The sequence below is a fragment of the Prionailurus bengalensis genome, chromosome A2, assembly GCF_016509475.1.
Source record: "Prionailurus bengalensis isolate Pbe53 chromosome A2, Fcat_Pben_1.1_paternal_pri, whole genome shotgun sequence".
Taxonomy (NCBI): Eukaryota; Metazoa; Chordata; class Mammalia; order Carnivora; family Felidae; genus Prionailurus; species Prionailurus bengalensis.
In genome coordinates, this window is record NC_057348.1 from 130,161,714 (window position 1) to 130,176,047 (window position 14,334).

Sequence of the window (14,334 nt, forward strand, 5' to 3'; positions counted from 1 at the left end):
AAATGACTCTAGAATCTACCATCATGACCACCTCTATTTCAGGCCATAGTCATCACTAGCACAGACTATTCTGCCTCAGATACTTTACACAGTTCTGCTTCCTGTTTGTCTTTGGCTAATTCATTTTCAATAGTGCAACCAAGCAGGTTTTTCTTAACTGAAATGGGATCATGGCTCTCCTTTCTTTCTTAAAACCCTCCACAGCTTCCAGATGTCCTCAACATAAAGTCCACACACATTCTCAGATCACTGTATCTTACACCTCTCTTCCTCATAGTCTATATTCTATCAAACAATCAACAAATGTTTCTTGAGTGCCTAAAATGTGGTGAGCATGTTCTGGGATCTGAGGATACAGCAGTGAACCAGTCAAAGCTTCAGACACCAAGGAGCTTATAATCTAGTGGCTAGGGGTTGGGGATTCACCCAAACAAATAAACTAAAGCATTCCAGATTTGAGTAACTGTGAGTGCAGGGAGTATGCTATGTCAGCACATTCTGGGGACACTTTAGGTGAGAGATCTAACCAAAGACAGGTACAGCACACTCTTACTCATCTCTCAGCTGAGAGCTCCCTTGGGGACTTTTCCTCACGTCATGAGTTTGGCCTGGCAGGAATTCCTAGATGCTCTGGAGCACTGTGGGGTCAATGTCTATTACTTGCCTGATTTCTCCCCCTACAGGGACTGGACAATTTGTTCCTGGCTACATAATAAAACTAGTAGGGCTTAGCATGCCTGAATTTTTCAATCAGTATTTCTTAAAGGACAGATGAAGTAATTAAGAGCATGAAATAATTTTCCTGGCCTGGAGGCCTAGTTAATTTTGAAGTAGGAAATTTTGAAAAGGTGTGTGGATGACTGAAATGAGGAAAGGCCATATAAAATACTTTATTCATTACTTCCATTTGCTCTATTGTTATTAATGTGAATAATAAGGCATAAAACTCAATACCTAGATTAAATTCACCATGGTTTTCTTTTTTTTTTTAATTTTTTTTTCAACGTTTATTTATTTTTGGGACAGAGAGAGACAGAGCAGGAACGGGGGAAGGGCAGAGAGAGAGGGAGACACAGAATTGGAAACAGGCTCCAGGCTCTGAGCCATCAGCCCAGAGCCCGACTTGGGGCTCGAACTCACGGACCGCAAGATCGTGACCTGGCTGAAGTCGGACGCTTAACCGACTGCGCCACCCAGGCGCCCCTCACCATGGTTTTCAATGCATGCTTCTCGGCTATTTTTTTAATTCCTAGGCTCTGTAAAAGTAAGTATCCTTTCTTACGTGAAAGTTTGAAACATGAAGTCATAGACCTCTTATGTAAAGCCTAATAGCTCCTTAATAGTGCTACATACTCAACTTCTGAAGAATGTTAATAACTGCACAATTATCTTCCTTTTTAGCCACATGGATTTCTGTATCTAGAGTGGGTATCATCTAAAGTCCTTTATCTGTTTTTAATTCTAAACTCAAGATTGAAAGTAATCATGAAAAACAGATTGTTAGGCACAGGTATATGCCAAGTGACTGACTGCTAGAAAGATTACATCTGCCCAAATCTATTCTCTTTGTTTCATGATTCAGCCTGTCATCTGCCGCAAGGTAACTAAAGGATTTTTCTGAGGTCATGCAACATCTTCCAGGCAGTTAAACATCAAAGGTAAATGATTCCTGTGCATGATATATATTTTAAAAATCTACAAATCTCCCCCTGAGGTGCTGCGAAGGCTTCTGGTCACGCCAACATTGCAGCGCGACTGTTCTACGGTCCTCTAATTCTCCACCACCTGGCATGTCAGTACTCCTTCCATTATGATGGCTTACCTACGAAGATGCCTGGAAAACTCAAGAGACGGAAGAGAGATAAAAGTAAATAAGAACAGATGACAGGTCATTCCTCCAACTGAGGACAATCAACTTCTAAGCTTTTAGTGAACACCATGATGGAAGTATTGAAGTTCCATAAATCTCAGCAAAGTGTGAATTTTTATAAACCTGGCATCAATATTTTCTATTGAATGTCAGCCTGTCACACTAGCACAGCATAGTGATTAGACTGTAGCTCAGAGAGAATATCAAACACAACTCTGCTTCTCTAGTCAGAACGTTGTAGCCAGAACTCCTCATTGTGGTTTTAGAGTGATGAAATCAGATAATAGGTTTATATATTCTTCCTTATCATCTATAAGGCCAATATTCCTAAGTCTACCTAGCTAGAGTTACTCTATTTGCTTTTGTCTCATTAGGTCTGTGATTGTGTTTCTGGTTTACTGGATTTTGCTGACAGGTATTTCAAAGCCTATGTCCTTGTATAAAATAAAAGTTAATTTGCTTTGCTTGAGTGGTTGAAAATCTTAAAGAGCCAAGATAGTCAGACATGTGGATGAAGGTGAGAAAAAATAGCACAGATTTAACAAAAACAGGTAAAACAACTGTCAAGGAACTATTTGAACAATGATGAATGTGAACAAGGAAAGCTAAAATGATATAGGAATTTTTTAAAAAAATGTCACTTACCCTTAACTCTTCCTTTGTATTGAAACTATCAAGAAGTTGTTGATAATGTCTATCTGTCATTTGTCGTAATAGGGACAGGAGACAAGCAACAAACTCACCCTAATGTAAAGAAAAAAAAAAACACAACATAGTTTTTAATGAGAGCAAAAATGAACATTAGTAACTTACCTTGAGCTGCCCTCAAATAGAACACTTTTTAAGTGTTTTTTCTTAAAAAATCCATGAGGATCTAAAGTCACTCTGTGAAGTCTTTTTAATCTAAACTAACCATAGTATTATGGTCAAAATTTCTCCCTCTGATGAATACCCTTTACTTGGTATACATGCATTTTCAAATTGGGAGTAGATTTTTTTTTTTTTTTAACTTGGGTGGAAGCTTTTCACTAGGAAACCAACCTCACACACTTAAAAAAGGCAAGGCCATTTACTGATAATTTACTATACCTTCATTCATTGTCATTTGAACCTCATTATCAATGCTATGAGGGGGTATAATATTTATTCAAAGAAGATAAATTGTAGGTTCAGTGGGCTAAAAGACTTGTCCATGGGGCGCCTGGGTGGCGCAGTCGGTTAGGCGTCCGACTTCAGCCAGGTCACGATCTCGCGGTCTGTGAGTTCGAGCCCCGCGTCAGGCTCTGGGCTGATGGCTCAGAGCCTGGAGCCTGTTTCCGATTCTGTGTCTCCCTCTCTCTCTGCCCCTCCCCCGTTCATGCTCTGTCTCTCTCTGTCCCCAAAATAAATAAACGTTGAAAAAAAAAATTAAAAAAAAAAAAAAAAAAAAAAAAGACTTGTCCAAAGTCACATCACTAAAAAGTGAAAGAGCTAGAATTATCTCTACATCTTTCCGACTCCAAAGCTCTTCCAGTAACTTCATGCTCATTTTTGAATTCACATAATCTCTTCCAACTCATCTGAGTGCTGGTCTGCTGATTTTCAGGGTATAAAAAAGCCATACATTACAATGTTGGTTCCAAACTCCTTTTAAAAATAGTCTGTCATTAAAAAAATAAAAAAAATAAAAATAGTTTGTAACTCTTTCCTGCTTGGGTGCTATGTGATTGACTCCTAAAAAGTCAATTTTTAAAAATTAATAATGAAAAAAAGTAGCATCCATAGGTTTGAAGACCTATAAAATTGCTATCACTTGCATTTCCCAAAGCAAATCTGATTTAAAGTATCTGTGCTTTGACGCAACCTTTTTTGTTCAGCAAAAAATGATCTACTTTTAATGAGAACAATAACATTTAAAACACAATGAACACAACAGGCGTGGCAATCAGTAATGACTCTAAATTTATAAAAATGTACCTTAATTGGGAATTGGTGTGTGTGTGTGTGTGTGTGTGTGTGTGTGTGTGTGTATTTACATGGAAAGAGACTATAGGCTCACATATAAAATTAGAGACTAAAACCTCTCAGAAATTGGGATTTTCCAACAGAGGCAGCTAGGTCAGGACAGTCAAACATATCCCTACCAGCTGCCATGGGAGGCCTGAAGATGCTACTTAATGACAGCACAGGGTGGCCAAAGATGCAGGCTGGCTTCTTGCATGAGAATAAATAATTGTCACACACAAGTATGACAGATAATTATTCCTGCATGCTTATTAGGGCAAATATTTAAGAAACTAACTAGTAAGGGCTAGCAGAAATCTATCTTCTAAGCACAATATAATACTTTGTTAATGAACAAAGACATTCTTGGTACTTAACACAAGAAATAGAAAATTCAGGGGCACAATGATTAATATTTTAGTGCATGTGTGTGAGGAAACAACCCAAAGCTAGGAAAATATCCCAAAGGACTGAGAGAACAGTACCTGGTGCTCATAAAGGACTGGGAATAGTGCCTTTTCTCATCAGCAAGAGGAAAAACCTTGCCATTATTAGGGAATCAATTAGAATACTAAAAATGATCTTTTCTCAGTGGCAGGGAAAAATTACTCCTAGAATAAATGCTGCTTTGATCCTACCTAAAGAAGTTCATAAGCAAGGTGTTAAATAATCAAACAGTTCCTAAGAAATTTAACCTCATGCTAAAGCAACATTCAAAGCTATTTTTAGGAATTAAAAAAAAATCCACTTTTCAAAAGCATAAAATTCACAATCTCTGGCATTCAAGAAAAATTACCAAGCATATAAATAAATAGCAGGAAAATAATGATGCAAATGAGGAGAAAAAAAATCAATAAAAACAGATCCAGGTAAAACATAAATAACAGAATTAACAGTAAAGGGCATTAAAATAGTTATTGTTACTATATTCTATATATTCAGGAAACTAGAGTAAAGTTTGAACATGTTAATTTCAGACATGAAAGATATCAAATAGATTCAAATTGAACTTCTAGAGATGAAGACTATAATGTGTGACATGAAAATTTACTTAATAGGACCACTGGCAGATTAGACATTTGCAGAGGGTAAGATTACTGAACTTGAATTAGAAATTCTCCAAAAGTAGAACTACAACAGGGGTGCCTGGGTGGCTCAGTCGGTTAAGCGTCCGACCTCGGCTCAGGTCATGATCTCACAGTTTGTGAGTATGAGCCCCGCGTTGGGCTCTGTGCTGACAGTTCAGAGCCTGGAGCCTGCATTGGATTCTGTGTCTCCCTCTCTGCTCCTCCCCACTCTCTCTCTCTCTCCTTCAATATAAATAAAAACATTTAAAAAAATTAAAAAAAACCCCACAACAACAAAAAAGAAAAAGCATCAGTGACTATAGGATAACTTCCAGTAGCATAATATATATGTAATTACAGATCTCAAAGAGGAGGGAGTAGAAAAAGTAAGTGAAGAATAAAGGTGAACATTTTCAGATTCTATGAAAACTATAAACCTATGTATCAAAAAAGGTCAATAGTTCCTATTCACAAGAAACATGAAAGAAAATACACAAAAGTAAATTACAATAAAACTGCTGATAGCCAGGGATAAAGAGAAAATCTTAACAACAGTCAGTGAAAAAAAGACACGTTACATATAGAGAAACAAAGATAGGGATGAGATAAATCTCTTTAGAAATAATACAAGCTAGGAGGGAACCAAGATGGTGGAACAGCATGGAAGTTTTCTGTGTGTCTTGTGTCCATGAATTACAGCCAGACCAACACTAAACCATCCTGCACACCTAGAAAACTGATCTGAGGATTAACATAACAATCTGCACAACCTGAACCACAGAACTCAGCAGTACGCGGCGCGGAGAGGTGAACATGGGGAGAGAGAAACCACGGAGGGCAGGGAACTGCTTTGTGGGTGGAGAGAGGACGGAGATGGGGACAGGGGGGAATATGGGAAAAGCACCTCTCCCCAAAAGAAGCTGGAGAAAAAGTCGAAAATTGGAAACAGCCGCAGGGACTAAACTAAAAATGGAGAAAGGAGAAAGAGAGGGTTTAAATTCCATTAAGACTGTAAACAAGGGGAGCGCAGAGTCTGCAACTCTGCAGTTCGATACCTGGTAGTGCTCTGGTGGGAAGGGCAAACCCCCAGGAGCAGAGTGGGGTCCAGGAGGTTCTTGGGCCACACGGGGAAAAGCAGTTCCACTGCTGGAAGGAACTTTGGTAGAGACTGTTGAGGCCACCTGGTCCCAGCAGACCCCAGAAAATGGCCACATTCGCTGGTGCTGGAACAAGGTCGTTAAGGGTGAAGCCTGGTGCCAGATGTGGGTTGCGATTTTCCATAATCCTTGAAACACTGCTGCTAAACTGTCTCGTGAACTTTTTCTGGGGCAGCTGGCACCTGGCTGCAGTCTCGGGGCACCGGCAGCAGCATGGTCCCACGAATGTTCCTGGGTGCAGCCGGCATTCGGCCATTGCCCGGTAAGACCCTCTGTAGAGGGGTGGAACGGGTCAAAGCCACAGTCCCTCAGAAGTAAGATGCCAGGGAAAACAGCCACATCTGAGACAAAACTTAGGAGAGAGGTCCTACCTAGGGCTTGGTCACGGACAGAGTAAAAGTGGGGAGTGGACGAAAGCTGAAGACAAAGGATCAGTGGGCGATTGCTGATTGGGGAGAACAGAGTTCTGATACTAGAGACTAGGTAGCTGGGTGACGCCATTTTCACCACTCCCATGTATGCACATACACACCTACGAGGGCCACAACACTCCACCCCAGTAGGCTAGCAGTGCCATCTAGTGAAGAACGGAGCCGTTACACTAAGTCCTGCACAACTGGGCCAACCTAGCCCTTCAAGAACACAAGTCTCACTGCCTGCTTAGTTTATGGACAATAAAGCCCTTCATAGTCTGACTTCTAGGGAAAAACAGTAATTTCAGTCATATTTCAATCTGTTAGCAGGTCCATGTATTCAATTTTCTTTCTTTCTTCCTTTTTTCTTTTTTTCTCTTTTTCACTTTTCTTTTTCTTGAATACAGAAAGAGAAAAAATTCATTCTTATTTTCAATTGTTATTAAGAATATTTTTTACTATATTTTTTACTTTTGTGTAATTTTTTTCAAATTCTATTTTACTTCCATCATTTATTTTAGTCTACTTCAGTGTATTCACTTTTTCAAATTTTCAAACAATTTCCTTTTTTTCTTTTTCTTTTTTCTCTTTTCTGTTTCTTTTCTTTTTCTTGATTACAGAAAGAGAAAAAATTCATTTTTTAAATTTTTATTAAAAATATTTTTAATTTTGGGGCGCCTGGGTGGTGCAGTCGGTTAAGCGTCCGACTTCAGCCAGGTCACGATCTCGCGGTCCATGAGTTCGAGCCCCGCGTCAGGCTCTGGGCTGATGGCTCAGAGCCTGGAGCCTGTTTCCGATTCTGTGTCTCCCTCTCTCTCTCTGCCCCTCCCCCGTTCATGCTCTGTCTCTCTCTATCCCAAAAATAAATAAACGTTGAAAAAAAATTAAAAAAAATATTTTTAATTTTTTCTACTATATTCTGTACTTTTGTGTAACTTTTTTCAAATTCTACCTTACTTCCATCATTTCATTTCAGTTTACTTCAGTGTATTATTCATTTTTTCAAATTTTTAAACAATTTCTTTTTTTTTCTTTTTTCTCCCCCTTTTTTCTCTAATCTATCAAGCCACTTTCAACACCCAGACCAAAACACACCTAGGATCTAGCATCATTTATTTGATTTTTTGTGTATTTTTAATTTTTTAATTTTAATATTTTTTAAATTTTAATATTTTTTTTAATTTTATTTTTTTCTACTTCACTCATTTTCTCCCTTCAAAATGATGAACGAAGGAATTCACTCAAAAAGAAAGAGCAGGAAGAAACGCCATCCAGGCATTTAGCCAACACAGATACAAGCAAGAGGTCTGAACCAGAATTTAGAATCACGATAAGAATACTAGCTGGAGTCGAAAATAGATTAGAATCCCTTTCTGCAGAAATAAAACAAGTAAAAACTAGTCAGGATGAAATAAAAAATGCTATAACTGAGCTGCAATCACGAATGGATGCCACAGCAGCAAGAATGGATGAGGCAGAACAGAGAATCAGCGATACAGAGGACAAACTTATGGAGAATAATGAAGCACAAAAAAAGAGGGAGATTAAGGCAAAAGAGCACAATTTAAGAATTAGAGAAATCAGTGACTCTTTAAAAGGGAACAACATCAGAATCATAGGGGTCCCAGAAGAGGAAGAGAGAGAAATAGGGGTAGAAGTGTTATGTGAGCAAATCATAGTGGAAAACTTTCCTAATGTGGGGAAAGGCAAAGACATCAAAATCCAGGAAGCACAGAGATTCAACAAAAACCCATTAGATTCAACAAAAACCGACCATCAACAAGGCATATAGTCAAATTCACAAAATACTAAGGCAAGGAGAAAATCAAGAAAGCAGCAAGGGAAAAAAAGTCCTTAACCTACAAGGGAAGACAGATCAGGTTTGCATCAGACCTATCCACAGAAACTTGGCAGGCCAGAAAGGACTGGCAGGATATATTCAATGTGCTGAATCAGAAAAATATGTAGCCAAGAATTCTTTATACAGCAAGGCTGTCATTCAAAACAGAAGGAGAGATAAAAAGTTTCCCAGACAAACAAAAATTAAAGGAGTTTGTGACCACTAAACCATCCCTGCAAGAAATTTTAAGGGGCACTCTCTGAGGGGAGAAAAGATGAATATATAAATACATACATACATACATAAATTCCTATCTTTCAGTACTCACTGTAAACATCAATGGACTCAATGCTCCAATCAAAAGACACAGGGTAACAGAATGGATAAGAAAACAAGATCCATCTATATGCTGTTTACAAGAGACCCACTTTAGATCTAAAGACACCTTCAGATTCAAAGTAAGGTATTGGAGAACCATCTATCATGCTAATGGTCAACAAAAGAAAGCTGGAGTAGCCATACTTATATCAGACAAACTAGACTTTAAAATAAAGACTGTATTAAGAGATGCAGAAGGGCATTATATCATAATCAAGGGGTCTACACACCAAGAAGAATTAACAGTTGTAAACATTTATGCAACAAATGTGAGAGCATCCAAATATATAAATCAATTTATCACAAACATAAAGAAACTCATTGATAGTAATACCATAATAGTAGGAGACTTCAACACCACACTCACAGCAATGGACAGATCATCTAATCAAAAAATCAACAAGGAAACAATGGCTTTGAATGACACACTGGACCAGATGGACTTAACAGATATATTCAGAACATTTCATCCTAAAGCAGAAGAATATACATGCCCATGGAATGTTCACCAGAACAGACCATATACTGGGACACAAAACAGCCCTAAGTAAGTACAAAAAGATCAAGATCATACCGTGCATATTCAGACCACAATGGTATGAAACCCGAAATCAACCACAAGAAAAAAATGGAAAGGTAACAAATACTTGGAGACTGAAGAACATCCTACTAAACAATGAATGGGCTAACCAAGCAGTTAAAGAGGAAGGTAAAAAGTATATGGAAGCCAATGAAAATGATAACACCACAACCCAAAACCTCTGGGATGCAGCAAAGGCAGTCGTAAGAGGAAAGTATATACCAATCCAGGCCTTTCTAAAGAAGGAAGAAAGATCTCAGATACACAACTTAACCTTACGCCTTAAGGAGCTGGAAAAAGAACAGCAAATAAAACCCAAAACCAGCAGAAGACAGGAAAGAATAAAGATTATAGCAGAAATTAGTGCTATTGAAACCAAAAAAAAAAACAAAACAAACAGAGAATAGATCAATGAAACCAGAAACTGGTTCTTTGAAAGAATTAACAAAATTGAGAAACCACTAGCCAGTTTTATCAAAAAGAAAAAGGACCCAAATAAATAAAATCAAGAATGAAAAAGGAGGGATCACAACACAGCAGAAATAAAAACAATAATAAGAGAATATTATGAGCAATTATATGCCAATAAAATGGGCAATCTGGAAGAAATGGACAAATTCCTAGAAACATATACACTACCAAAACTGAAACAGGAAGAAATAGAAAATTTGAACATACCCACAACCAATAAGGAAATCGAATTAGTAATCAAAAATCTGCCAAAAAACAAGAGTCCAGGGCCAGACAGCTTTCCAGGGGAATTCTACCAAACATTTAAGGAAGAGTTAACACCTATTCTATTGAAGTTGTTCCAAAAAATAGAAATGGAGGGAAAAATGCCAAACACATTCTATGAAGCCAACATTACCTTGAATGCAAAACCAGACAGAGACCCCAATAAAAGGAGAACTATAGACCAATTTCCCTGATGAACATGGATGCAAAAATCCTCAACAAGATATTAGTCAACTGGATCCAACAATACATTAAAAAAATTATTCACCATGAGCAAATGGGATTTATACCTGGGATGTAGGACTGGTTCAATATCCACAAAACAACTAACGTGACTCATCACATCAATAAAAGAAAGGACAAGAACCATATGATCCTCTCAATAGATGCAGAGAAAGCATTTGACAAAATACAGCATCCTTTCTTGAAAAAAAACCCTCAAGAAAGTAGGGACAGAAGGATCATACCTCAAGATCATAAAACCCATATATGAACAACCCAAAGTTAATAACATCCTCAATGGGGAAAAACTGAGAGCTTTCCCCCTAAGGTCAGGAACAAGACAGGGATGTCCACTCTCACCACTGTTATTCAACACAGTATTGGAAATCTTAGCCTCTGCAATCGGACAACACAAAGAAATAAAAGGCATCCAAATCAGCCGGGAGGAGGTCAAACTTTCACTCTTCGCAGATGACATGATACTCTATATGGAAAACCCAAAAGATTCCACCAAAAAACTGCTACTAGATCTGATCCGTGAATTCAGCAAAGTTGCAGGATATAAAATCAATGCACAGAAATTGGTTGCATTCCTATACACCAACAATGAAGCAACAGAAAGAGAAATCAAGGAATCGATCCCATTTAAAATTGCACCAAAAAACATAAAATACCTAGGAATAATTTTAACCAAAGAGGTGAAAGATCTATACACTGAAAGCTATAGAAAGCTTATGAAAGAAATTGAAGAAGGCACCAAAAAATGGAAAAATATTCCCTGCTCCTGGATAGGAAGAAGAAATATTGTTAAAATGTCGATACTACCCAAAGCAATCTACATATATAATGCAATCTCTATCAAAATAACACCAGCATGCTTCACAGAGCTAGAAAAAATAACCTAAAATTTGTATAGAAACAGAAAAGACCCTGAATGGCCAAAGCAATCTTGAAAAAGAAAACCAAGGCAGGAGACATCACAATCCTGGACTTCAAGCTATACTAGAAAGCTGTAATCATCAAGACAGTATGGTACTGGCACAAGAACAGACACTCAGATCAATGGAACAGAATAGAGAATCCAGAAATGAACCCACAAATGTATGGCCAACTAATCTTTGACAAAGCAGGAAAGAATATCCAATGGAATAAAGACAGTCTCTTCAGCAAATGGTGCTGGGAAAACTGGACAGCGACATGCAGAAGAATGAACATGGACCTCTTTCTTACACCATACACAAAAATAAACTCAAAATGGATGAAAGACCTAAATGTAAGACAGGACGCCATCAAAATCCTCGAGGAGAAAGCAAGCAAAAACCTTTGACCCTGGCTGCTGCAACTTCTTACTCAACACATCTCTGGAGGCAAGGGAAACAAAAGCAAAAATGAACTACTGGGACCTCATCAAAATAAAAAGCTTCTGCACAGAGAAGGAAACAATCAGCAAAACTAAAAGGCAACTGACAGAATGGGAGCAGATATTTGCAAACAACATATCAGATACAAGGTTAGTATCCAAAATCTATAAAGAACTGATCAAACTCACACCAAAAAAACAAATAATCCAGTGAAGAAATGGGCAAAAGACATGAATAGGCACTTTTCCAAAGAAGACATCCAGATGGCCAACTGACACATAAAAAAATGCTCCACATCACTCATCATCAGGGAAATAAAAATCAAAACCACAATGAGATACCACCTCACACCTGTCAGAATGGCTAACACTAGCAACTCAGGCAACAAATGTTGGCAAGGATGCAGAGAAAGAGGATCTCTTTTGCACTGCTGGTGGGAATGCAAACTGCTGCAGGTGCTCTAGAAAACAGTCTGGAGGTCCCTCAAAAAATTAAAAATAGAACTACCCTACAACCCAGCAATTGCACTACTAGGTATTTATCTAAGGGATACAGGTGTGCTGTTTCAAAGGGACACATGCACCCCAATGTTTATAGCAGCACCATCAACAATAGCCAAAGTATGGAAAGAGCCCAAATGTCCATCGATGGATGAATGGATAAAGAAGATGTGGTATACACACACACACACACACACACACACACACACACACACACACACACACAATGGAGTATTACTTGGCAATCAAAAAGAATGAAATCTTGCCATTTGCAACTATGTGGATGGAACTGGAGGGTATTATGCTAAGTGGAATTAGTCAGAGAAAGACAAAAATCATATGATTTCCCTCGTATGAGGACTTTAAGAGACAAAACAGATGAACATAAGGGAAGGGAAACAAAAATAATATAAAAACAGGGAGGGGAACAAAACAGAAAAGATTCATAAATATGGAGAACAAACAGAGGGTCACTGGAGGGGGTGTGGGAAGGGGAATAGGCTAAATGGGTAAGGAGCATTAAGGATTCTACTCCTGAAATAATTGTACTATATGCTAATTTTGGTGTAAATTTTAAAAAATAAAATTAAAAAATAAAAAAGAAATAAAACAAGCTAGAAGACCATGGAGTAACACCTTTAGAGTACTGAAAGAACAAAAACAACTATCAATAGAGAACTTTTTACTCACCAAAAATCTTTCAAAAAGAAAGACAAAACAAAGACTTTTCAGAAGCTTAAACAGTTCCCTTCTTCTATCAACGCTGCACTAAAGGTTCTAGCCAGTGCTATAAAGCAAGAATGAGTAATAAGGCATATAGAGTGGAAAGGAATAAAAAAATGGACAGAGATAATGCTCTTGAATCTATAAAAGCCACTATAACTATTTAAGTGAATTAATCAATGTCTGAGAATACAGGATCATAATTTTACCAAAACCAATTTTACTTCTATGTATGAGAAATGAGTCATCAGAAACTGAAATTTAACATAACATAATTTATAATACCACTAAAACACAGAAGTACTTAGTGATATATATGATAAAAATATGGTAAGATCTGCACACTGAAAATCATAAAATACTGATGAGAAAAATTAAAGACCGCCTAAATAAATACAAAGATATACTATGTTCATGGATTGCGAGGTTTAATATTGTTCAAATATGGATTCTCATCGAATTGATATAAAGATTCAGTATAATCCCAATCAATACCACAGTGGGCCTTTAGAAAGTGACAAGCTGATTTTAAAATTCATATGGAAATGCAAAGAACTTGAAATAGTCACAACACCTTACAAAAAGAATAAAGTTGAAGGACTAATACTAGTTGACTTCAAAACTTATTATAAAGCTATGGTAGTCAGGATATTGTGAAACTCAAATAATTATATTGAGGGAAAGAAGTCAAAATGCCACATTCCCCTGCAAAAACAACAATGACTATGTAATGTAGGATTCCGTTCATAAAATTCCAGAAATGCAAACTTATCTGTAGTAACAGAATGGTCAGTGGTTGCCTGGGGATGAGGTAGTATGGAGAAGCAAGATGGAGGAAATAAAGAGGGGTACCAGGAAACTTTTGAGAGTGATGGGCATGTCAATTTTATTGATTGTGATAATGGTTTACAACTATAATATATATCAAAACTTATCAAATTATATACTTTAAACATGTACATTTTTTTAATGTCAACTACACCTTAATAAAACTTAAAAAAGACATTATGACAACACTATCATTTATGGAATGGCACTATGTATAGGTTTGATTACATTATCAAATGCATTCCCTACTAGACCCTTGTTGGGTGAACACTATTAATTTTATTTTACATTAAGATCTGCTAAGGTTAAGATATTTATCCCAGGTTTCATGGTGAGAAAATGGTGCAACTGGGATATGAACTCAAGTATCTCTGGTTCTTATTCCTACTGCTCAGACTGATTTGATTTTACAGAGATAATGTACTCAAGTTTGAGGTTATATTTCAAATATAAATAGACATATAAGAATCTGTCAGTTGATAACCAGTGTCCAATGTTTTAACCTATTAAATCTCAACTTAAAAACGCAAATCTAGGTAGTAGAAACCCATTTAATTTCTTATCTCTTAGTTTTTCTACATCCTACCTACACTATCTCTAATATAGCTACTAGAGTGATACCTTTAAAATGTTTATTCCTAAAACATTTATTCCTAACACATACCATCCTGTGAATG

General features: G+C 37.3%; 1 protein-coding gene across 5 annotated transcripts in view; it reads right to left on the reverse strand.

Annotated features, from left to right (window-relative positions):
- Positions 1-14,334, reverse strand: part of DOCK4 (dedicator of cytokinesis 4) — a 434,026-nt gene that overhangs the window by 89,773 nt on the left and 329,919 nt on the right. For all 5 annotated transcript variants that reach the window (XM_043589284.1, XM_043589283.1, XM_043589286.1 and 2 more), the window contains exon 26: positions 2,516-2,614. In XM_043589284.1, the coding sequence (XP_043445219.1) occupies positions 2,516-2,614 (99 nt within the window). The remainder of the gene's footprint in view (positions 1-2,515; positions 2,615-14,334) is intronic.